This window comes from Melospiza melodia, chromosome 11 (genome assembly GCF_035770615.1).
Source record: "Melospiza melodia melodia isolate bMelMel2 chromosome 11, bMelMel2.pri, whole genome shotgun sequence".
NCBI lineage: Eukaryota > Metazoa > Chordata > Aves > Passeriformes > Passerellidae > Melospiza > Melospiza melodia.
In genome coordinates this window covers 21440095-21465145 of record NC_086204.1, presented here as the reverse complement: position 1 = coordinate 21465145, position 25051 = coordinate 21440095, and the positions used below count along the sequence as shown (strand labels likewise).

At 55.6% G+C, this 25051-nt stretch overlaps 1 protein-coding gene across 2 annotated transcripts in view; it reads right to left on the bottom strand.

Moving 5' to 3' along the window:
* The window catches only part of IPO13 (importin 13), a 31017-nt gene extending 5996 nt beyond the window's left edge, over window positions 1-25021 (bottom strand). For both annotated transcript variants that reach the window (XM_063165939.1, XM_063165940.1), the window contains exons 1-15: window positions 24916-25021; window positions 14869-15605; window positions 9318-9458; window positions 9028-9169; window positions 7896-8062; window positions 7416-7536; window positions 6982-7129; window positions 6656-6837; window positions 5756-5782; window positions 4944-5078; window positions 4575-4718; window positions 4100-4180; window positions 3383-3520; window positions 3210-3306; window positions 1330-1382 (exon numbers count right to left, since the gene is read on the bottom strand). In XM_063165939.1, coding sequence (XP_063022009.1) covers window positions 1330-1382; window positions 3210-3306; window positions 3383-3520; window positions 4100-4180; window positions 4575-4718; window positions 4944-5078; window positions 5756-5782; window positions 6656-6837; window positions 6982-7129; window positions 7416-7536; window positions 7896-8062; window positions 9028-9169; window positions 9318-9458; window positions 14869-15605; window positions 24916-24981 — 2379 coding nt within the window. In that variant the 5' untranslated portion in view covers window positions 24982-25021. The remainder of the gene's footprint in view (window positions 1-1329; window positions 1383-3209; window positions 3307-3382; window positions 3521-4099; window positions 4181-4574; window positions 4719-4943; window positions 5079-5755; window positions 5783-6655; window positions 6838-6981; window positions 7130-7415; window positions 7537-7895; window positions 8063-9027; window positions 9170-9317; window positions 9459-14868; window positions 15606-24915) is intronic.
* Window positions 25022-25051: the final 30 nt, after the last annotated feature.

The following is a 25051-nucleotide window of genomic DNA, read 5'->3' as shown; positions in this document are numbered from 1 at the left end:
CTCTGATATAAATCTACAGAAATGTTGTGCCCCAAACTAAGCAGTGTTCAAATGGAGGTCCTGCTAGCAGTGAGGACGCACCAAGAACCTCATGCACAGACCCCATTTACCACCCTCCCATCATGTTCAAAACCCTTGTTAAAAGGTCACAGCTTCCAAAACCAAAAGCAGAGCAGAAGTCTGATAGCCTTGATTATGTTATGTCTTTCAAGGTGAAAAGCAGGGAGGAAGAGGCTGCATTATGGCTTTGAGATGCAATGGGTCTCAGCAGGCTCTGGGCATCAAGGTGAGAACTGTGAGAAGACCCTGCCTGGGGGAGGCCAGGTGCAACCCTCTTGCCCACTCCAACCCTCAGGACCTATGGGAGAGTCTCACAGCTTAGCACCAGGACATGCCAGGCACCCTCCCAGGGCTGTCAGGGTAGGATGGCCACAGCTCTGGGAGGAGCCTGGGTGCGTGCTCCTGCACAACCACTGGTCCAACATGTGGTTAGAGGTCTCCCCATCACAGAAACAGAGCAGAAAGCAACTCTGCCAGGCCCCTCCTCACCACAGACCCACCCTGTGGGTAGGTGGGCAGGGAACACATCTCTGCCAGGGACACTGAGTGCACCAAGGACATCAGGGCTTCTCCCTTAAGGGCCACGGGGGCTGAGGAGCACCCTGGGCAGGTGTATATACACACACAGCATAGCACTGGCCCTGCCTGCCCAGTGCCACAGCAGTGACACAAGTGCCAGCCCACAGCCCCTGCCACGTCATGGCAAACTGTCCCCAGCAGCTCCTGCACAGAACTGCCACCACCCAGAGAGGCTGCTGGGGCAGGAGGCAATGTGGCACGTGCCAGATCCAGATGCCATCACAAGCACATTGCTCAGAGCCAAACCCTGGCAGCTGCCTGCTCCTGAGGGCAGGGGCTTCCTCCCACTGGCCCCTGGGCAGGGCAGCCAGCTCAGCCTGTCCTCACTCCAGAGCGCCCATCAGAGGGCAGGTAAACGGGTTGGAAAACATCCACTTAATGCTCTGATTTGTCTGTCACCCAAGAGTGACTGCAGCAGCAGCATAAAGCGCCCCATGCCAGCTTCAGCCCAGCAGGGGGGTGGGAGCTGGAGCTGCCTGCAGAGGAGGGCACTGCCCTGGGGATGGTGTGAACCCAGAACTAAAGGAGAATGTTTTGTTTTCAACTTCCACGGAAACAGATGGAGAAACTCGATATTCAACTAAAAGGAAAAAAAAACGTTGTCAACAGAAAGCTAAAAATAGGTTTAAATTGAATTAAAAAGAGAAAGAGAGAGAACAGAAAGTGAATGAATAAGAAACTAAAACACACCTGTGCCAGGAGTTGCATAAATGAATCAACAATATCAGGATGATCCCTGGGCCCTAAAATATAATAAAGATGTAACTTAAGAGAAAAATCATACAAACAGCAACTCAACATCATATAGTTATGTGATACAGAAAGAATTTACAAGTGAAAACAGGAGTGTAAGGGAGAAGGGGTGTGTGGGGAAGGGGATGGGCAACATGAGCAGTTTGAAGCAAGTTAAAGAAACAAAACATACAAAAAATCATGAAACTTGGAGAACCCAAGAACAGAAAGAAACTGCAAAGGAAAGGGTCTAAAGCCCCAGGGTCTCCAGCTAGCACCTGGGTGCTGCAGAGCCAAGGAGGAGTTCTTCGTTTCCTTGGGAAGGAAGAGAAGGAGGAGCAGGGGCTAGCTGAGCACCATCTCCACAAGGAGAATTAGAGCTTTTGCACTGTGGGGACTGAGCAGGTGTCTTCAGAGCACTGTTTGGTCCTGGAAGGTAACTGCAAGTGAACGACAACACCTCAGCAAATGTTTGACAGGCCTGGCTGGGCTCAGGCGTGCACATGCTTGTCACCAGCTCCAGCTGCTCAGGAGACCCTGGCACAGACATCCTTCCACCCCATTCCCAGATGTTCTCCAGGACGGTGAGTCCAGGACTCTCCTGGAGGTCTCCTCCAGCATCCTCATGGGAGAGAGCAGCTCAGTGCCCAAAGATCTCTGTGCCAGCACCACTCACCCTACCTTGGCATCTGACCATGCACACTCACTTCTTGGCCCCTGTAGGCTCAGGCATGCCCCCCTTCTCCTGCCACACGTGGGCTCAGCAGACAGGGCTCGCCCTGCTCAGAGCTGGCCCTCTCAAGGGGACAGTCCTGGGCACACACCAAGCTGAACAGCCTGAGCAAAGCTTGCATCCAAGTGTGGGCACAGCTCGGGCTCTGGCCCCTCCCTTTTGCTCCTGCCTGGAGGCACTGCCAGCTCCCCAGCACCGAGGCAAAAGGGCTCCAGCACAGACACATCCACACACCACTGGCACGAGCAGGGACCTGATACCCGAGGAAGCCTGGCCTGCTTGTCACTGACCCCAGTGACACCTGAGCACAGTGGGATTTGCTTGGACTGTGGTGTGGTGATGAGCAGGGCTCCTCGTGTCTTTTCCCCCACCTCTCTAGAGAGCTCTGACCCTTGAGCTGGGGGACAGCATCCCCCTACCTGGCACCCAGCTGTGAGCAAAGGATCAGACCCCTTGGGGGCCGCATGTGGTAATGCTGAAGGACCAGATCCAGCAGCTCCAATGCACATTTGTCTCTGTCACAGGGCAGATCACTGAGATGCTGAGGGGAGCCATGGTGCAAAGGAGCCTGTTCTAACCCCATTTGCTTTCTGTAGGGTGGGCAGTGAGCCAAAGATGGGCCCCTGCCCTGCAGGAGAACACCAGCATCCTCAGCATCACAGCAGGGACTCGGTGGCCACCAGTGACTCTGAAAAAGTAATTTCCCATCTGTTCACACACACATTCTCCTGCTCATATGAGGGCTTGATTTCAGGCCACTAGAAGCAGCAGTGGACCCCAGAGAAGCCCCAAGATCTTCCTGTGGGCACAGCCTCCCTGCCAAGCAGGACTGCAGCTCCAGATTGAGCCTTGCTGCATGTGATATCCAGCCTGGGCTGCTGTAACAACACAGAGGCCCAGAGCACCCAGGGGTTTCCTGCTTCTGTTGCCTGCAGGGAAGGTACCCACCTTCCAGGGGTTGGGATGAATCCAAGAAACAGAGATGGCCCCAATTAGCTTAGCTAGGAGTGAAAACAGCCATTCCTGGTAAGAGGCCTCCAGAGTCCACGCATGCAAAAGCCTGACAACAGCCCCAGCTGCAGCAGGGACGGCTAATCCTACGTACCTTGCTGGAACAGGGTCAGTGTGACTGAGGTAACGAGCAAGAACAGGGCCTTGATGGGAGGGAAGTGGGCAGGCTCATGGGCAAAGATGTGAACCAGCTGCAAAAGAGAGAGAGAAGGACTGAAGCTCCTGCTGGCCCTGCACGTCCCCAGCCACCCAGGCACAGTTCCGTACCTGCCGCGTGAGTTCAATGGCAGAGACCTGGGGAATGGTGCTGTACATCTGCCCCAGCATCTCACACAGCTGAGGCACCATGGGGGCAAAATCATCCAGGAGGGTCTTCACAGACTTCTCAAATATGGCACAGACAGACTGTGGGAAGAGAGGGACTGCATGAGCAATAGGCATCAGGAGACCTCTCCCAGGGCTTAATTTATGGGTCCCAGGGGAGCAAAGAGCTGGCACTGGGGACAGGGACCAGCCAGGCAAAGGGCTCAGACCTGCTCTGATACTGCTGGCCTGCCCTGCAACACAGGATGTCCCAGTGACCAGGAAAAACCCTTCCCACCACAGCAGGAAGGGTCCCCAAGGGCCGGGGAGAAATGGCTGCTGGGACATTGCACAGTACTGGACTGAACAAATGGACAAGCACCAGATGATACAGGTCCAGTTCAGAACAGAGCTGTTCTCTTAGGGAACACAGGTTGGGTAGATCCCACCTCCCTGCTCATGGCAGGACCCCAGCTACTGGAGAGAAGCAGAGCTGATGGAGGAACAAGACAGACAAGAATGACTTGATGCTGCTGGTGACAGCAAGCAGCACTGGTCCAGATAACCCAGCAAGACATCCCTCTCACAGGCCATCACACAGAGTTTGTCCTTTGCTGTCCCCTGCTCAGGTCAGCAAGGACAGGCAGAGCTGCAGGCAGTATACAGGTGAAACCAGGTTACCTCCACCACCTGGGCATCATTCAGCCACTTGCTGAGAACCTTCTGTATGAGCTGGAAGACTTGCTGCAGAACCACCACCACCTGTAAGGAATGAGAAACACTGAAGAGAATTGGCCTCTCTGGGAAAGAGAGATTCAACACTAAGCATGGCCTGGACTCAAACCTTCAGGCACCACCCCTCTGCAAAGCTGGACAGCTTTATTTCTGAAGCAGCCTGCCACTGCTCACAGTTGGCAGGTAGCACCCAGGCCACCCTCCAGAGCAGCACCTAGCCAAGAGGCATCCAAAAGGCAAGTCAGCTCTGTCCACCTCAGGAGTGGTGGGATGAGCTGAAGGAGCTATTTTAGCTGGAATAGACTGGCACCACCCTCTTGCTGGCACATGCTGCATTCCCCATTAACCCCCCTCTGGTGCAGTGAGTTGTGAGGCTTTGGCTAGTCTGTGGCAGAGAACTCGGAGCTATTGCTCTACTCACTGGGTTGGGTCCTTGCTGCACTGGCAGTTTTTTGACCTCGGTGCTCTCATGGTCGTCATCGTGGTGGCTGATGTCTAGGGTGGTGAAGAGGTTGGAAAGCAGGCCCAGGATGTGGATGATGGCCAGCCTGTTGGAGGGATTGGGCTGCCAGGGAAAATAAAGCCAAAGTATGACACAGCCTGCACTATTCAATCGTAGTCATGTCTTTGGGATGCTGAGGAACTGAACTGCAGAGGCAAAGTGCCAGAGAGGGGTTCCCTGCACTGCACTTTCCCTTGAGCCCATGTTTAGAGTGCTGCTTCAGCACAGCAGCCCCAGGGCTACAGCCAGCAGGAGAAACCTGGATGGAGGCAGCACACAGGCACTCACCGTTTCATCAGCCAGCTTTTCCAGCTGCTGGATATAGGGGGTGATCAGGGAGTGCAGGTTCTTCAGGATCTCCTCCACTTGCAGTGCAGAAAGCAGGAAACCAAGAGCCTGCATCAGCCACATGCACTGGCTTGTCTGGGACATAGAAGACACAACAGGGAGGTCACTGCCTAGCCCACAGCCCATGCTCTGACAGCTGCCAGGGTCCCAGCTGGGTGTGCTGCAGCTCCTGAGCTGCTCTATCTGAGTCCCTCTAGGTGCATCTCGCTGCAGGAGAGGGGAACAGCTCCCTAACAGCTTCTGTTGCCAGGGAACAGGAGCTCTGGCTTCAGCACACCTGGCCTCCTCCCAGCACCTGCCAAGGAAAGACCAGTTGGTGTCCAGAGATCTCCAAGCTGGCAACACTCATCCTAACTTGGCACACCATCCTTTGCACAGCCTGTCACAGCCACCCTGTCCTAGTCACAGGCAAGGCTGGGGCTCAGTTCCTACACTTATCTCCCTTTCTCCTCTTGAAAACATGCCTGTCATCTAAGTATCCTTGGTTTTGGAGAGACTGGGAACTGCTAGAGTTAAGCCTCCTCCTCCTCCTCCCTCTCTAGGGGACATACCCTCCCAGCAGAACCCCAGGCTGTGTGGGGAAGTGAAGCCCAGCAGCAGTGAGAGGCAGCCAGCAGATCTCCTGATCCTGCACAGCATGGATGCAGTGCTGAGCTCTCCTCTGGGGACAGCTCTGCGTCTTCAGCTGAGCATGACTAAGGGGGCACGGGGGGCAAGGAGAACCAGCAGAGGTGTGAGTCAGCCTCTCTTACCTTGTGAATCTGCTTCATCAACACCTCCTGTCAAAGGGAAAGGGAGAGGAGAAGAGAAGGGTGAGTGCTGCAGAAAGGCCCTTCCCTTCCAGGCAGCAGGACTGACAGCAGGAGGTAGGATTGACACAGGAGGTTGAGGCAACTAACACCAGTGTGAGCACAAACATTGTGTGCTCCCCACAACCTGCCACAGGCAAGAACTAAAATTCCTGTCCCCTGAGCCCACTCAGCCACCCAGCAAGAGGAGCTCCTGGTTTGGATGGGCTCTGCAGCAGGATTGCTCAAGGAGTCAGCCTCAGCCAGGGTTTCCTTATTCCAGTGACAGTGCTCCCCAGGCTCTAAAAGCAGAGATGCTTTTAAGAGCCCTTCACCCCTCTCCTCCCATGTACATCCTGGCAGCTTGCCCAAGTCCAGCCCTTCTCCTGGTGCCTCAGGATTCTGAGCCCCAGCTGCCACAAATCTTGAGGATCAAGAAGAAGCACGGAACAAGCTGCCCCAGGACTGCAGGGATCAGCTCAGGCTCCAGGAGAGGCCTGAACAGCAGGGTGCTGCCCTCCAAGATGCCCAGCAGTGGCACTAGCAGCGTGGCAGGTGCACAGCTGGCAAACTGCTGCTCCCAACAAGGCAAACAAAACCCTGGGGGAAGGACAGACACCCACATGCAACCCCAGCAGACCCCTGGCAGTCGTGTCTGTCAGTGGCTGCCATTTCTGCATTCACAGCAGGACACAGGGCCTGCCATATGGATTTACTAGCCTATGAACAAAACTGGCAAGAAATCTGCGCCAAGCAAGATGCCCTGAGCTGCTCTTTTGTCCCCCTGCCCTGGACCTTACAAAGGAAAAGGCGTGCACAGAGCACATCCCAGGTCACCCAAAACCTTCAGCACTCAGCTCCTACCTGTGACACAGCCACAATGTTGGCAGCATAGGGTGGCAGGTCGTACTTGCACTCTCGGCAGATCTTTTTCAGGGTGGAGACACTGGAGATGGAGAGCTCAGGGTTGCCCAAGGCTTGGAGCACCAGTGGTAACACGTTGTTAATCATGACAGGGTGATCAGCCAGCCACTCAGACAGGGATCCTGCATACATGGATGGGGTCAGACTGCAGGGCTGCACCACAGGTTCTTGCTCTTGCATTCCACAATGCCCAGCTTTGCTTTTCACCACTGGTATTGCTGGGCAGATGTGGTCTCAGGGGGGCTTTCCCTGCCCTGCCCACTCACCGATAGTGAACATGACGGTGTCAGCAAGCTGCACGTTGCTGATGCTGATCCGGGGAATGAGGCCGATCAGCCCGGGCACCACGTCGGAGTAGTTTACATCAATGGTCTCAGCAATGGACTGGAAGCCATAGAGCAAGGCCTCCGTGTGCTGCCAGGGTGGGAGAGGCACTGTCAGAGCCTTGCATTGATCCCTGATGCCCAACCCTGCCCCAGCTCCAGGCACCAGCTCAGCACCCCCACAGTAGCTGAAGAGGCTGATCCCTTGGCAGAACTAAGGACAGGGAGGCAGAAGATCTATTCCTCTCCACAGCAGACCCCAGAGAGACTGTTTGTGTGCTCTGCTCATGCTCCTTACCTCACATCCCACCCATTGCTTTCAATGCCCCATTGAGGGAGAGGACAGGGAGCTGTCAGCCCTGGGTCCCCTTGCTCACCTGCCACGTGGACGGCTGCTCTGTGTTGGTCAGGAGACGTCCCAGTTTGTCATAGAGGCTGCTCAGGAGCTCAGCACCCAGCATCTCATACACATACATCAGCGTGTCAGAGATGTCCACCCTGCAGAGAACACGGGTGTCTCCAAACGCTGTCCCCAGCCCACACAGAGAGGACACGTGTGTGGACACGTCACTTTCTCTCCAGGGCACAGGCACTGCTCATACAAGCACACTGTCCCAACCAATGGAGTGATCCTATGGCCTCTTGGGCAGGTAACTGGTGCTGTGCCAAAATTTTGCCAAATGAGCCAAACCAGCTCATTTTCACATTACCACCACAGCCAAAACAGCTCTTGATGGAAGGAATCTCCTCTGTGTCCCTCCTTGGCTCATCATACAGCACTCAGTCTCCAGGGTGGCAGAATGCTGCCCCTGCATCCTCACCAGCCTGACAAGCAAATCCAAATCTCCCACTTGTACCTGTATATCCGAAACTGCTCCTTCTCATCCGAAGACCAGAAGCCGTACTCCTCATCGGAGGGGAACTGGGCTTTGTGCAGCAGCACATCCACCAGCTGGAAGTAGACAGGCCTGTAGACCTGCTGGTACACTGCCTGCTTGTCTGGCTCAAAGGAGAGGATATCATCCTAGAGGCAGGAAGAGGAATAAATACATCAGGCGTTGCAGGGAAAGGCAAACAGAGCTAACATGCCTGCTGCATAGGGGACTCAGGCACATCTCCCAGTGCTAGTGGGACCTGTCACACCTTGGAAGGCTGCATTTCCAGCTCCCTAAGATTCCCTTGATGCTGTGCCCTTCTGCAGTGGCAGCATTATCTGGAGGCAAGATGCCAGAAGCCCCAGAAGCTGGGTGGACCTTCAGACAGCATCGTCATAGGGGGTGGCAGTGTCCTGCCATGTCCTACCCTTGGGAGCACCCCTAGACCAGGAGCATGGGTGCCTCAGACTGCTGTGAGAGAGATGACTTGAGCACAGCCCCCTCCTGCATGCACCGGTAATCTCACACCCATCTGGAGAAGCAGCAAGAGGTCGTGGGAGCCTCAGCCTGGCCTCATGCAGCAGAGGAGCTGCTGCCACGGCACTGTCTTTGCTAACCTCCCTGCCCACGCTCAGCCACGCCACTGGATTGCAGAGGAATGGAGCTAAGGGATGAAAGGGAGCTAAAAATAGAGCACAGTGTGGCAGGGCTGCTCTGCTGATCCAGGGAACATTGACCATGGGAGAGGGACCACACACTGGGCTGCCACTAGGGCCATGCTCTCATTCTAGCGTGCTGCAGGCATGTAGAAGGAAGCTAAACAACCAGGTCTGCTGCTGGGAAGAAAAGAATTAACATGAAATTTTAATTAGTTTTGTTACAGAGGCCCTTAAAGGATGGCTCACACTTCTAAGGAGGACTGGTGGCAGAAAGAGCCAGCCACAGGGCCAGCATTTCTTAGGTACGTGCCCTGCCCTAGCTGCAAGTGCAGGGCAAGGAGTGGGGACATCAGAAATCCCTGTGACCAATTAAACCGAGGCCAGACCCCAGTCCCCATGCACTGAGCCTGCCCGGAGGACAGAGCCCAGGCAGGCTGTCCACAACAGTCACTGACCTGCAGCGTGTACCAGAAGGTGAGGGTCAAGGAGCTGGTGGTTTCGTTGACAGGGTAGTGTCCAGGGATTCCAGTGCAGAACATAATCATGTTGACCAGGGCCAGGAAACTCTGCCAGTGCTCCACCTGGTCCAGGAGGGCTCTGGGAAGCAGACAGCATGGTCAGAGTTTCCAGCTCCTCTGCCCTGACACACTGGGTGCAGGACAGGTCCTGGACAAGGCAGGGTGTGGGGAACAGCTTGGCTGCTCCAAGCTCAGTGCCCCTCCCGGGGAGCATCCCCGGCACTCACCGGGAGTGGTTCTCGCCCAGGGCCACGGCGATGCGGCAGATCCCGTGCGACGTCTCCATGTCCCCGCTCTGCACCGCCTGGCGCAGCTGCTCCTGCAGCCCCAGCACGGGCGGGATCAGCTTCAGGAGGGTGTTCACGTACCTGCAAGCACAGCCTGGGTCAGTGCCAGGCATCGCCTCCCTGGCATGGGCCGCCATGCCATCCATCCCTCCTGATGCTCTCCCAGGGCTCCTGCCCAGCTCTGCCTATTGAAGGCTGCTTTGTGCAATGGGTTAGGGCTCCTGCCTACAGGAGCCCCTACTGCTCACATGAACTCTCCTTGCAGCCTGTGGCATTAGGACAAAAGCAGCAGCCTGAGCACTGCTGCAGCAGAGCCTCTGCAAGTGAAGTGCTGAGCCAGGGGCCATCAGCTCTGGGCAAGCCTCCCCTGCACCACGGTGTGGACCCCTGCCTCTACCCACCCACAGCTGCCAGCAGGGCTGCCAGCACCTCCAACCTGCCAGTGCCACAAGCAGCTCTGGGTGAGCTGTGCCTGTGCCCAGCAGCATCGATGTGGAGCAGAACAGCAGCAAGGGCAGACCTGTGGGCTCTTCCCACCGTGCCCTCAGATTAGCACAGAGGCAGTTCAAGCTGCCAGTGGGAAACCAAGTGACTCTCCAGCATGGGCACATCCAGACTGTGCCCCATGTCTGGGATGCACTGGGCAGCCACCGCTGGGGAGTCCCACCCAGGGACAGTGCAGGCCCCTGGCACATCCCGCTGCCACAGGCCAGCAGCACTGCTCTCCCACATCCCATCCCATCCCATCCCATCCCGCACGTCAGCCTCCCCTCCGCTGCCTGCAAGGGATGGTAACCAAGGCAACGAGAAGGAGGCAGCCAAGGTGAAAGGCAGCCCAGGGCCCCCGGAGAGAGGCCGTGCTGGAGGCTGACGAGCAGCCTGCCTTTTCCCTGCCATTTCCCTGCCCGCCCAGGCGTGTTATCTGCAGCCACAGCCTGTGCTCCCTGCCCGCCCCCGACATGCAGGTGCGGGGCTGAGGATGCTTGGAGTGGGAGGCATACATGATTCCAGCTCTCTTGTGCCCACCCTGGGGAAGAGATGTGAGTGCTGACACCCGGACAGCCACACATCCACCCCGGAGTGGCAGGGTGGCTTTGCTATGGATGATTTCAGAGAGAACAAAGCCATTGGTGCCACCAGTGCAGGGACAGAGTTGTGCTCTGGTGGCAGCTTTTCTTCAGGGCCAGCAAGAGAAAACAGAGGAAACAATGTGTCTACAATCCCGATGTCGTCCCAGCACTCCCTCTGTGCTGCTGGGGTCACCCTCCTCTTGCCCTCTCCCCCAGAGAAAACCACATAGCAAAGGGTTTATTTTTCCATAAATCATTTCCTCTGATGCCCTGAGTTATGCACGTGGCAGCATGAGAACAATGTGATGATGGCGAATTTGGAAATTCAATAGCTCCTCTCCCAGGGAACCAATGCTGCATGCAGGGTAGGCCCAAGGGAACCAGAGCAGTGCCCAGACAAAAGCCATAGGGAACCTTCCACTGTTCCAGTGTAAGCCAAAGCCTTCCTTCCTCCACAGCACTGGGTTCACAGTACCCAAGGGAGGCTTTTATGGCTTTGTGACTTTTATGACTTTTTCTGACAAGGATTCTGCTTCTGCCAATTACCTTGAAATGCTCACAGTGCCCGGACCTGAACTGATCCTCTGGAATCCCTGCACAGCCAACAGAGATAAACACCTAGATTTGCCTCCATGCTTCAATCCCATATTATTGAAGACTTCTGGGAAATGTTGGGTGAACCACATCTCCTGAGCACCACCTTGCTCTGCTAACTGGTCTGTAGACAAAAGGGCATCCTGGATGCAAGGTCCCTAGCCAGGAGGGAGATGCTGGCTCTAGATGAGTTGTTTTAACCAGTCACACAACAAGACCTGCAGACAAGTCAGCCAGAGCTGAGCTGCTCTATGCCACATCCAGGAGCACAGAGCCCCAGGTCACTCCACCTGGTCAGTGCTGCTTTCCAGCCCAAGGCACCAGCTGATGCCACATCCCTGACCAGGTGCAGAGCTTGCCCCAGGAGATGCTGCCAGCCACTGCTTCCCTGCACCACTGTCAGGCAGAAGACAAAACCATCCCAGCTCAGAAGAGCCCCTGGATGCCCAGCTTGTTTCCAGCAGCCAAAACCTGTGAATGCCTGTGAAAGAGTACATGAACATGGCAGCCACATGGTGACTCCTGCCCATGCAGTTCCCTGAAGTGATTTGTCTTAGCCTTCCTGAGAAAGATTTGCAATCCTGGTATTTAGGAGCTGAGCAAATATTGCTTTCATGACCTTGTCTGGTCCCTTCTCAAAGCCCAGCAGCATTTGCAGCTCCCTCTGTGGGACCAGCACCCACTCCTGCTCTTCTGCAAAGTGCACCAGTGTGGGGACAACCTGTAGAGGGAAGATATGGGCATATGGGACAATCTCATCCTTCCTGATCCAAAATCTGAACCACATCTTGATGAGACAATAACCCAATCTTAATAAAAACCTGTTTTGAATGAAGCTCTTGGAAAACTCCAGGGAAATTCCTCTTCAGAAATTCAGCACCAGAAAGACATGGCAGGCAAGACACCAGGCAATCCCCTACAGTCACCTGCAGTCCTGCCAAGTCCACCACTGTAGCAACACCCTGCTGCTTTCAGAGAGGACACTCAGTGTCCAACATCCACGCTGGGCAAACACCACAAGGAGGTGCATCCTTTTGCATCCTTGGTGCATCCCTACCCCACTCTGATGCCACCCACTGCCCTACAGGAAGCCAAGTGGCCAAATGCAACACATCAGCTCTCCCCTTGCAGCACGTGCTGCCAAGCTCTCTGACCCATTTAGCTGAGGGGATAATCCTCAAATGAGATGGAAGATACAGCCCAAGCATCTCTTCTCCAGATGACATACAGCATCTCCATTCCTCCCCTCCTGCAACTCAGGAGCATCCCACCACCTTCAAGGGCAGGGTGTGCTCAGAGATGCTCCAGTTCCAGCTCCTGGCCAGTCTCCAAAAATCTGAATTTCTTCTCAGGAAGGCCATGTCCTAACAGAGGAGCAGCATCAAGACTCCAGCAACACACAGCACATCCCCTTCTCTGGGCTCACAGGGCTCCCACCCACCTGGCAGGTACAGAGATCAAACACTTTGCACCTACACATCTCTGGTGCATCATTTCTAGTAACACCTCAGAGGCAGGAAACCACTCCCTGCTCCTTGCAAGCAGGGAAACTGGAGCTGCCAGCACAAGTGACTAACCCAAGAGCAAGGCAGCACCAGGGCCACGTGGACACAGGTGCTGCAGCAGGAGAGCTGCCTTGCAAGGTGGTGCTCCCCTGGCAGGATGGCTGACAAACTACCTAACCCCCAAAGTCAGAAGCCAAGCTCATGAGGCACTAGGACTCCTGCTGGTGGCAGAAGCACACCTGCCTCATCATCTCTGCAGCAACGTCAGTGAAGACAGCTGGGAGGGAGCAAAGGGGGAAAGACACAATGCAGAAAGCACTCAGGGAACCCATGGCAAAGTGGTGAGCCCCAACACTAACCCTCTCACGGAGCAATGCTCTAATAAGCTCTGGAGAGGACCATGCCAGCAGCCCAGTGCCAAGAATGCTCTCAGCCTGCAGCCAAGGGCCTTGCAGGAACAAAGGCAAGAGACCAAGAGCAAGACAGCAGCTGAAAAGCGGCAGGGATCTCCCAGACTATCAACATAAGAGACAGAAAGGTCAGTAGACTCCCTGGAGGCTCTGGGAAAGAGCTGGATCCACTCTGGCTGCGTGACAAAGCCAGAGGGGTGGGACAGCTGGCACTAGGGGAAGCAGGAGGAAGAACACATTATAGTGGACACAAGAAACAAAGGGGAGGAGAGCACCCACCAGGGCTGGGAAGCAGCTGACACCACACACTGCCTGGTAGGGCACCCTGTGACAATGCCACCGCTGTCCCCATGCGCCAGGGCAGGAGCTGCACCAGGCTCACACACTGCAGAGCCTTTCAGGCCAGCTGCCTGCCCTATCCTGGCCACTGCCCACATGCCTACAGACAGGAGGGTGCTCTGCATGGCTGATGACGCCTCCAGGAAGAAGGATGGAGAACAAGTACTGAAGATTCTGTAAGGGAGCACCCAGCAAGGTAGGTCTGAATGGGGACAAAAAAAAACTGCATGACAGGGTCAGCACAGAAGCAGAGAGGAAACCCCACTGTCAGTCACTCCTCTCCACAATTCACTTTGAAAGCTCAACAGAAAACTCAGCCTTTAATGCAATCAAAGAGCAGCACTGCAGGCCTAGGCTTCTGCACAAAGGTATGGAATCACTGCCAAGGGACTTCTGAGACTCAAGGGAAATTGAAAGCAGGAAGACAGAGTCCAACATTTCAGAACTGCAGGTGACCTTCTCACACCTTCTCACACCTTCTCACTTCCTGCCCCAGACCTGCTACAAGGGTCTGAGCTGGTCCACAGCCTTTGCCAGGCACAAGAAGAAACAGCTTCTGGTGACCTTCCAAACACTAGCAAATGAGGCAACCCCTCACCCCATCCAGCAACACATTAAAATCCTTCTGGGTCCCTTTGTGCACCAGGATTTGCAGTCCACAGATGCAACTCCTTGTCATTGAAAAGGACAGCCCCAGGCAGCCCTAGAGCTGGGGAATGTGCAGGCTGCCCCTGCCCTTAACCAAGGGGAGGACCAGGGCTCACAGTGGCAGCATCATTCCCAGGCTGGGGAGGGTCAGAGCCTGCGCGATGTGCAGCCATGCACAGCCATGCACAGGGCATGCACAGTGGCAGCAGCTCAGCTCAGCCTTCAAGGAAACCCTCCTCTTGAGGGGAAGGTTGCTAAGCAGCCAGGAAGGGATGTGGCCACGGGAACTGGAGATGTACTGTCCCTTCTGCAGGCAGTGGTCCCAAGAGCTGACAGCGGCTCAGGCAGTGCAGCCAAGCAGACAGCTCGGAGCTCCACAGCACAGCCCCAGCAGGACCAGTTCAGCTGCTCCTAGGGCAGCCGTGGCCACAGACAAAGGATGAGTCCTTGGCTTGCACAAGCTGCTGGAGCCAAGAGGAGGGGAAAAATGACAGATCTGGTTTTATTATCTCTGCATTTAATCAGCTCCTTGGCTGGACCAGCAGTGCAAGGCAGAGGAAGGTCTCTGAACTGCTGCTGGCAGGAGTCAGGCAGTTGCTCTCTGTCTGGCTGCTGCAGGATCTGACACGGGGAGCCAGAACCATGCATCCTCATCTCCCTCAGAGGCCAGCATGGACATGGGCTGCAGCTGCCAAGACTTCATGGTGTCTACAAGTCAACCATAGTGCAAAGCCTTCCAGGACAACCATGAGTAACCAACAGCCTCCAACTGCTTTTGATACTCTCCCATTTCCAAACCTTGTCATCATTACCTTCAGAGCCAACAGCAGCTAGAAAAAAAGCCTGAGATTTTTCCCTCCCACCCCGTTTCCCTGCTGAGGTCCAGGAGCACAAGCCTGCAGCACACAGGAGAGGCTGCCCTTACCTCTGGGCATCGGGCTGGGAAATGGCATTGACCACAGCCTCCACCGCTGTGTCAAAGAGCTCTGGGTCCTGCAGAGAGGTGAAAGCTGCCTGGATGAGGTTCTCGCAGTCCATCAGCGGGATCTCCAGCTGGACCCAGCTGGAGAAGCACTTGAGCACCTTCTGCTTGATGAAACCCGGGGAGTCCTGCTGCTGCAGCAGCTGCTCCAGCAAAGGGAAGACGGAGCCGCACTCCTGCGCCAGGACGCTGCGCACCTGGCCCTTGCGGTACTGGGGGAGGCGGCTGGTCTGGAACTCCTCGGGCAGCACCGTCAGCAGCTCCAGCAGCGCCAGGCACCGCGCCCGCCCGTCCACGTTGGAGTCCTCGGCCTGGAACATGCGCACCATGTCTGCCACGGCGCAGGGCCAGGCCTCGGGCATCATGCTGAGCGCCAGGGAGGCCAGCGCCACGCACAGCCGCGTCAGCACGATCTTGGAGCCGCTGGCGAAGCGCGTGATGTGCGTGAAGAGCTGAGACTTGAGGCTCTCGTACTGGTCGGCCGGGATGTCGTTCCAGTAGCGGGAGATTTTAATGTGGAGAGCGCTGGCACCAAAGTACTGGATCTCGGGCACCTTGTCCATGTGGAGAAGCAGCCAGCTGAAGTGCCATGCCTGGGGGGACACCTGTGCCTGCATCAGCCATTTCTGAGCCAAGTTCTTGTTCTCGATGTTTGGGTCATAATACAGCTGATGGAGAGCCTGGAAGAGAGAAGGAAGCACCCTAGAGCAGCTGAGGAGCACCACTGTGGCCTGTCCTGCCTGGGAAAGGCTGACCAGGAAGGCTCACTAGGATGGAGCCCACTGCCCAGGCTGCCCTGCACAGCCCCCCTTCCCAGGGCAGCCCGTGTTAGCTGGCCTCCCTCTTCCCATTCTCAGGGAAGTCAGAGTGATCTGGCAGCAGGAGAGGACCTGCAAAGCATCCTTTCCCTCCTCTTATGCTTCACTCTAGAAATGTCTTTTCTTTAGTCATTTCCCATCTTCACACATGCTGAATCTACTTGCTTCCCTGCTAATGTGCCATCACTGGGGTGGGCACAGGACCTTTCTTCCACATGAGGACTGTAAGGGATGTGGCTGACCAGCACTCCTGCCCTCCACTCACACCTGCTTTCTGAAAGGTGCTGTGGTCCACAGCTTGCATCCATCAGCCCATGGAATGCAAGAGCCACTGCAGATCTTTGTTGTCAGGTTATGCAGCATCCTGAAAATCTACAGTCACTAAATTCAGGGATTAATGTCTCCATTAAGCACCTTCAAAATATTCCCAAGCCCACCCGGTTACAGCTGAACCAAGAGAGCTGGCATCCAGCCCTGCCTCTGCCACTGCTTTCTGCAACATCCAGTGCTGCTTAGTCCATTTCTCCATATAGAGAAGGGAAAGATCACTTACCTGCTCCTGCAGCTTTGTGAGATCTAGTTACTGCTTTGCGTAGCTCAGATCCACATGAACAGCTTCACACAGGCTACAAGGCTTTATTTGCAGAGGAATATTACACAGATATGAAGCCCAACCTTAATTAGCTACTTATCCTGAGTGGGTACAGCCAGCAACCAGTGATGTCCTTGCACAAGGAGAAGAATAACTATCCCTTGCCTGACTCCATCTTCCAGCAGTGAGGATTTCTGCCTGGCACTGCACGTTTCATTTCAAATTGCTGACTGCACATGCCAGGAGCAAGGAAAATCCATGGCACCTGTTGGGCAATCAGGCACCCATCACACCCCACCAGCAAATCAGAGGATGGCTGCAGCAGGTGCAGAGGATTTTTTTGTGTACCCACCCTGGCTCCAGGTCTCAAATAGCCTCCCCCCCCCCCCAAAAAAAAAAGCCCTATGAAATTCTTGTGGTTCTTGTGCCCAGGAGAGGATTTAAACCCTATTTTTAAGCATGCAGAACTGGCAGCTTGGGGCACAGGAACGAGCTTCCCAAGCAAGTGCTTGTGCCTCCTGCTGCCTCCCAGTGTGAGACCAAGGAGCAGGACAATATGGCAGGAACTTTACAGAGTCGGCATTGCCTGGGCCATAATTTGAATCACTGCTGTTCAAGACTTTGTGATGGGGGAAAATGAGGATAACCTCTCTGTAAGAAAGATCTTTGTAAGAAAGAGGTTATGAAGTACATTGTAGGAGATGGAGTCAGCCAGCATGGGCTGCAGAGGGACAGCGTCTGACCCACTAAAACACCTACCCTGACACAGAAAAGGTTAACCCTACACAAGCAGGACATGGCAGAGAGAAATCTGTCCCAACAGAGCAAGCCAAGGGGAGACCACGAGCTCTCAGTAGTCAGCCAAACCTTTGCTCTGTTCCCAGCTATCTTGGACTTGGATGCAGGAAGTGTCACTCAGCTGCTGGGGCAGAGGTAAGCACTGTCATCCCTTCCAAGCAAAGCAACAATTTACTTCACTATAGAGCAGCAGCTGCAGATGTGCTAAAAGCTCAGCCACTCCTGGGGGTAGGAACCTGGCTCCTACCCCTGCTGCCGTGCTAAGGACTGAGTCATCCTGCAGCAGGGCTGGAGCTGGAGCTCCCAACCATTACCAGCTCAGTCTCTTGCTCCCATCAGAGCTTGCTGCTTATTTTTCTTCCCAAATAAATCTCACTTGAGACTCCCAGAATGCTGACAGCCCACTCTTTCCCTTCCCTGCTTGCTGGGCACTGTCACAAGGTGAAACAAGCAGTGCCCTCTGCATGCTCCCTAGCCCAGCATCCTTCCCCACTTCTTCCCAGCCTCTACTTTTACATCTCCATACACTTCCCAATGAATTTATTTCTTCTATTTTAAATGGCGCTACTGCTTAGAAAATTGCGGGGAGAAAAAAATCCCTATGCATCATATATTACAAGGCACAATGTGTACACAGGAGCCCTAACCTCTAAACCTGCACAAGCCTTGTAAAATACGAACCTCACCATGTGTGCAGGATGGACCTGGACCACAGCGTTGGGTTCCTGACCCACAAACACCCCAGCTGCTCACCTGTGCTGGCCACAGAGCTGCTGCATGCCAGTCTCACATCAGGGAAACTGCCAGGCAAAGCATGGCACTGTGCACACTCCAGGCACACCACAGTGAGCCCCAGGAGCAATGAACCTGCAGGGCGAGACTTGCACAGCACCACAAGTGACTGGGACCGTGGCAGGGCAGCAGAGCAGGGGATGGCAAACACAGTCTGCCTGCTGGGAAGCAGCTGAGGGCCCATCCTCCTCCGGCTGGGGCTGCCAGTGCTGCTGGCTAAGGCCTGATGCTGCCAACAGGATCTGCTTCAAGCCAGCAGTGCTGGTGCTGCCATGTGATCATCCAGCTGAATGGAGAGGAGCGAGCAACCAGGAAAAGCCCAACATGAAGGTGAGATGCAAGCAGGTGCACACAGACATCCTGCACACAGCTCCAGCACACAGACATCCTGCACACAGACATGCTGCACACACATCTGCACACAGCCCTGTCAGAGACTCCAACAGTGGCTATGCTAAAAAATCCCAGCTGCTGCATTGTAACAATGACAGAGGGAGCACTGTCATAGCTGCTCACCGCAATACTTGTGCTGGGGAGATGTTACTACCTCTGCGATAAGAGCAACAGTGAGCAGCTGGGTTGCAAGACCCCTTCCCAGGCAGGGCCAGCTTTTCAGGTATGTGGACAGCTCTCCCATCACCACCATCCCAGCATCTTGCCTGCATCCCTCACGTTCCACCCTGTGCACCATCCCCACCATCCCCAGTGAGCTCTCTGGAGAGGCGTCCACACCCAGCAACACCAGCCCAGAGCCCTGCTCCTCCTGCAGGGAGTCTCTGGGGAGGTCTCCAGCAAAGGTCCCCAAGGACATGCTGCAGCCTCCACCATGGGTGAGAAGGTGAATGGCAAGATGAAAAATTCTACCAACTACACAAAGCAATTCAGAGGATGGAAGCAAAGGTAATGCTGAGAGCTCACGCTACAAGCTGTTGGAAGTCAGATGAATATTCTGGAAAAAAGCATCCATTCACTATCTCAGCCCCCTTTTGCAAGTATCCTGCCTGGGAGGGAATCAGTTGTGGTGGCTCCTGAAAAAAGCATGGCTGTTCCTGCCTGCATGGAGGACACCAGGTGGAAAGGAAAGGCAGCATGTGCCCCAGGGCTACCAGCAGCACAGCCCATCCAGTGCTCTGAACAACATGGGAGACCCTTCCAGAGGACCTCCAAGGCTGGGCATAAATACTGGGACCATCCTGAGCTCAAATCAGCAGAAGAAGCCCCTGGGAGCAGACTAGGCTCTCTCCCTGATCTACCATGCACATCAGCTGAGTACCATCCTCTGCTGGGAGCATGGGGCAGGGGACTGCAAGGGACAGAAGGGCATGTGAACACCTCAGCACGCTCCTCCTCAGCAAAGAGATATTGCCCTCATGCCAGACCAGGCACCAGCATTGGCTGCTGCTGGACTTTAGTGTGACCCCTCTGGCCAGCACCCTGGGGCCCATTAGGAGGCACTGGAGATGACAAGGGGAACTCATTAGTGCCAAGAGGGAGAAGCAGAAGGCATGAAATCGGGTGACATCTAACAGGGAAGCTTTGTGCATTCCAATTGGAACGGGTGGCTGACACCAGACCTGCCTTCTCCGCAATTAGACCTGTAATGTGAGAGCTGGTAAACAGCCTGGCTGTCAGCTATGCCCTTTGGCCGGGGAAGAAGCCTTCTCCAACATCAGCTCTGCTTGGCTGAAAATAATTCTAGTTTATTATGATGGCTCTTCCCTGCTCTAAAAAGCTGTGACCAAAGCCTCAGTCAGGCTTTGGTCGCTAGAGAAACATCAGCCCCTCAAGTAAGCTGCTGTGGTGCAGGGCAGCCTGCCCAAAAGGCATGGGTCAGAGATCCCATGCTGGTTCCTTCGTCAGTTGGAATGGGAGCAGTCCAAGGAGAGTTACAGACAAGCAGAGGCATCTGATCTTAGGCTGCACCCAGGCACAGCAAGAGAAGAGGATCTGCTACAAGCACAGAGCCTCCAGCTCTCACCCTTCTGCAGGGAGCCCAGTGCCAGCAGGCTGTCTCCCTCACTGCACTGCGTAAATACATTACCATGGGGTACCCTGCAGGGAGGTGCTGTCTCCATGCCATTATGGGGTGACAAGATGAGCCACAGACACACGACTCTGACCCCAGAGCAGGAGCGCGCTGCCTCCTGCTCTTGGGGGCTCCGTGGGGAGACAGCTGCCCTCCAAGGGCCAGTCTGCTTGAGCACAGAGAGCTGACAGCAGGTACAGCTCTGAGCGAGGTCTGCATCGCAGCTGGGGAAACAGAAAGCTGCAAAATACATTCCTGCTCTGCTCCTCGTAGCGTGTCCACAGCCACGGCATGGCGGGGGCAGCGGTGGCCACGGCCCCGTGGCACCCCCAGCCCCCTGCAGCAGCACCCCGGGGACGTCCCCGCTGCCGCCTCTCGCTGTCCTTTCTACTTGAGCGCACTCGCAGCGTCAGTGCTCCAGGCCTGCAGCAGCAGCACAGCCATTACCCCGGCTCTGCCAAGCGAAGGGAACATCATCATCATCATCCCTGCCTCCCCTGCCTGCAGCAGCTGGCCCCCCCGGCCCCAGCGGGGCAGGCTCAGCAGCCGGCGCCCCGGCAAGGCGGCAGCCTGCCCACAATAGCAAATGGATGCAAAGCGAAGCTGGGTGTGTGCCGCTGGGCATGCTGCTCCTGTTCAAGGACCCACATTTTGCCAGCAGTTCAAAAGAAAAGGGTTTTCTCTCCTCTCCTAATAAAAGATGCTGCCACTCTGAAGCCCCTCTTTGAGCCCAGCTTGTCCACACCAAGTACTTGGCTGTCCAGAAGAGGCTGCAGCCTTGACACAGCTCAGCAGCTTTGGCATCACTCGCACTGCTTCACTGCCATCAGCCCTCTGCAGAGCACAGCATGGTCCCCAGCAGGGACAGGGGCTGTAGGAGAGGTGTGCTCCCAGCCAGAGTGGGCAGGGGCCTGAAAATGCAAAGGGTGAGCAGGACCGGAGAGAAACCCTGGAGATGCAGAGCCCAGGATGAATTACAAGGGTGAGCCAAACACCCCTGTTCACTATCCCTTCTTTCTACCCAACACTTCCATGATGGAGTAAAGAAGCAATTTGTGAGAGAAATTTCTGCTGGAGCCCAAGCACCAATTCCATCCATTCCTGTACCATAATACCACAGCTGAGATGAGGCACCAGCAATGGCCCTTGTGGGGCTCAGACCAGCACTGGACAACAAGATACTGCCCTCTCATCCCATTACCACCACACCATGGGAAGGAGCCATGTGTTCAGCCAAGGTTGGCTCTCGCTGGAATCTGCTTCTGCAAGAACATTTGCTTAAACATGTAACAAGGTGACTCCCTGCTTCCCGCAGTTCTGGAGGAATCTCTGCTCCTAAGGCCCCCAGCTCACCATCCCCAGTGTGGCTGCCACATCTCACACATGCAGGCTGCCTCTAAGGCCCCAGTGGTCAATCCACTACCAGAGAGAGGATGCCATTCCCTCACCCTCGAGTATATGTAATTCTCTTGATCAGGTTTCTGAAGACAGGCAATATCCTTCCAAAGGAACCAGATGCACTTGATTTCTCCTCCCCATCTTCCTGGGCAGAAGGCAGCCCCAGCAGCTGCCACATCCCCGAGGCTCAGCATCTCTGAGGAGCAGTGATCAAAGCCATCCCTCTCCCATCGCGGGAGGCTCCGGATGTCAGCTCCATGACACCCCGCCTACCCATCCTGCCAGAGAGACTCCGTGCATTCATCAGGCATCTCCAGAGAGGCACACGGCAATCTGGAAGGCCCAGAGATGCCAGACCGCTAATGTGCTAGGGAAAAGACGTCAGCAAATATTACAAACACCCCAGAGGATCAGAGGCAGGACAAGGGAGGAAAGACCTGGAAGGAATTAGACAAAAAAAGAGGGCGAGAGTCTGCACTTGGGAAATTCATGGAGGAATGGCACTGTCTTTTTTCTTATTTCAAAAAGGATGATACTGCTGAAGCAGATTCAACTGCCCTAAGGACATGTGAAGAGGGTCTCGCATTCTTCCTCTCCTGTCCAATACTGCAGTATTAAGTGCTGAGGGAAATCAAGATTGCAGGGCACAAGTCCTGCCTGTGCATTGCTCCTCTGAGATGGACAGAGCAGCCTGGACTAAACATCTGCAATCCATCCTCATCATCACCCCAGCACCAGGCTGTCAGTCACACCAGGGACAGCTCCTGGGCACACAAAAGCACACACAGGTCACAAACCACATTGCACCATTTAGGCAGTGAAAGGCTGAGCATTCCCACAGCCTGAAGCCCTTGGCTTTCCCAGCCTTCCCTATACTCCACCCCCTCCAAACACAGCAACAGAGCCCCACTCAGCAGCAGATGCAGGGGAAGCAGAGCCAGTCCAGAGCTGCCGGACTCCCAGCACAGCGTGGCCATGCCAGCCAGCTCTAGCTGTGCTGAAGCCAGAGCAGCATCTAGGTCAGGCTCAGAAGAAAACAAAAAGCAGACAAGCAGCCCTCAGCTAGGACTAGGGGATGCTGACACAGTAACCCTATCAAAACAGCTCAGCCCCAGTGCAGCCCGCCTCCTCTCCTGGGCCACAGGAGCTCCCTATGGAAAAACAAATACAGGGAGCAACTTTCAGATGGCTCCTGAAGTGCAGCACCTGAACCTGGCACTTGTCCCCAGGCTTTTAGACCTGTCAGCTGGCCCTGCCTCCAGCATCTGCACCCTCCTGCCTCCCTGAAACCACTGTTCACAGCTGGAGGTGTGTCCCTCTGGCACTGGTTACACATAAACACAGTAATGATCCTTTTCAGCTACACAGGCACCCCAGAGCCCTGCAAAGCCCCACTGCATAACAACAGTAGGGGTACAAAAGGATTTTCCAGGGACAGAATTTTCTCCATGAAAACCATCAGAAGAGCGTGACAGGCACAGTCTTGCCAGACTGCCCTAGCTACAAATGTCACACATGAAGACCTCCACTGCAGGGGACCTGGAAAGGCTTCAGCCCTCTGACTTATGAGATAACCAGCTCCTCAAGCTGTTTCTAACCCCAGCACTTATCACTGACTGACTCAGAGTGGAGTCAAACCCTGACTTAAATCAGTATTCAGTATTATTAATAGAGCCATGCACAAAATCTGGCAGGTGGAAGAACCCAGGCCAGTAGGAGCATCATCACTCATCTGCCAGCATCAGCACTGACAAAGCGGCTCTACCCACCTGCCTCCCACCAACCCTGCTCCCAGCAAAGCCCATCTTTTCTTCACTTTGTACCCCACAGACCTTCCTGGAAAAGCCTGCTGAACCTCTGTGTTTTTTCTGATCCCACCCCATGCTTCTTTCCCTGTTCAGGGACTGTGCTGCTGCCCCCCGCCAGCAGCTCAGTGCCCCACTGCAGTCCACAGCTGCACCTTCAGAGGACACCACTGAGATGGCAAAGCCTGCAGAGATCAGGAGAGGCAGAGGCAGGCTGGGGGAGGGGAGATGAAGCATCCTGGAGGGCATCTCTGCCTCCTCCCAGGCACTGGGAGACTAAATCCCGAGCAGCTTGGCAAGGATGAGCTGCCTCTCGGCACAGCCGCACCTCACGCGGCCGGCGCCGGGTGCCCCCACCCTGGCACTGCCCACCCTCCCCGGGCAAGTGTGCGCCTCATTGTTGGTGCAAACAAAGGAGCGGTTTGTGCCTGATGAAAAGAAAGGGAGTCAGAGGCAAAATCATCCAGCAGCCCTGGATGGATGCAGATTAAGCTGCAGAAGGTCGCACGAACGTAGCATTTTCCAGACATCAGTTAATCCCCCGGCTGTGCTCTGTCTCCATCTCCCTGGGAGAGGTGGGCTGTGTCTCACCTGCAGCCACAAAGGCAACCAGCACCCAGTGACAGACCTGATATCCCTGACCTGACATCTCCTGTGGGGCCAGGCAACCTACTGGGGAGGGACGGGTGTGAAAAGCTTTCAGAAATGGGTTAGCAATGGGCTCGGCAGGGCTGCACTAACCATTGGACATGAGAGGTCTTTTCCAAGCTAAATGATTCCATGATTCTATGTGCCCACCAGTACGCCCATGAGTACTGCTTTGGCAAGGATCTCAGTCTATTCTTATAGAGGAAAAATGAGGACACTGGGATTCCCACTGTCTGAGGACCAAGCTATGGATGTCTGCTGGATGTCTGGCTACAGGGTAAGTGGAAGAGTGATGCACTTGCTGTTTGCCCTTCAGGGATGCATCCTCTGCTGCCCTGCCCCCATCACCTCCAAGGTGACTAAGGGGAGGTTTTTGCCCCGCTGCCCTCCCGGGTGTGCTCACTGAGGTGCCCTGTTTAGTCTCCGTGATGAACCCCAGGTCCCACATCAGCTGCTCAGAGCTCCTTCCAACAGGAGCGTGATGCCAGCAGGCCTTGGTTTGCCGTGGCTATTCCCTGGATCCCAGATTTCAGCAATCAGCCTCACTCCTGTTGCCCTGCAGATACTTTGAAAGACCTTGAGCTTCAGCAGGAGCAAAGGAGCTGGATTCCTGGTTTAGAAAGGTATCAATGGGCCATCCACGCACTGAAGGCTTTTCCCAACCGTAATACCCAATAATGCCCAGCACCTGGCAAAAGTTCCTTCCTTCCCTGCCTAATCCAGACACTGATAATGGGTGTCACACTGATGCAGCTGGTTCAGCAGCCAGGACCAGACCCGTGGGCTCTCCCTGCCCGGCGCTGCAGCTGGCGACCTAGAGGACGCCAGTCAGAAACACAACCCCTCCCTCCTGCTCCCATTCCTGCCACATCATTTTCCCTCCGGGGCTGCCCCGGCGGCTCCCCCTCCAGCCCGGTGTCCGGAGCCCAGCAGCGGCAGGGCGGGCGGGCACAGGGGACGCCGCCCGCCGCCCTGGCCGGGCCCGGCACGGCCGAGCAGGTGCCCCCCCGCTCCCCGAGCCGCATCCCTCGCAGCGCCGCGGCACCGGCAGCATCCCGCCGCGGGCCCCCCCGCCCCGCCACGGCCACCCGCGGGCCGGCGGCGTTCGCTCACCTTCTCCACGTTCTCCACGGTGAAGTCGAGGCCCTGCGGCGGCGGCGCCTCCGCCCTCCGCTCCATGGCTGCGGCGGCGCTCAGGAGGCGGCGGCGGGCGGGCGACAGCGGCGGCGCACGGGCAGCCGCATCGCGG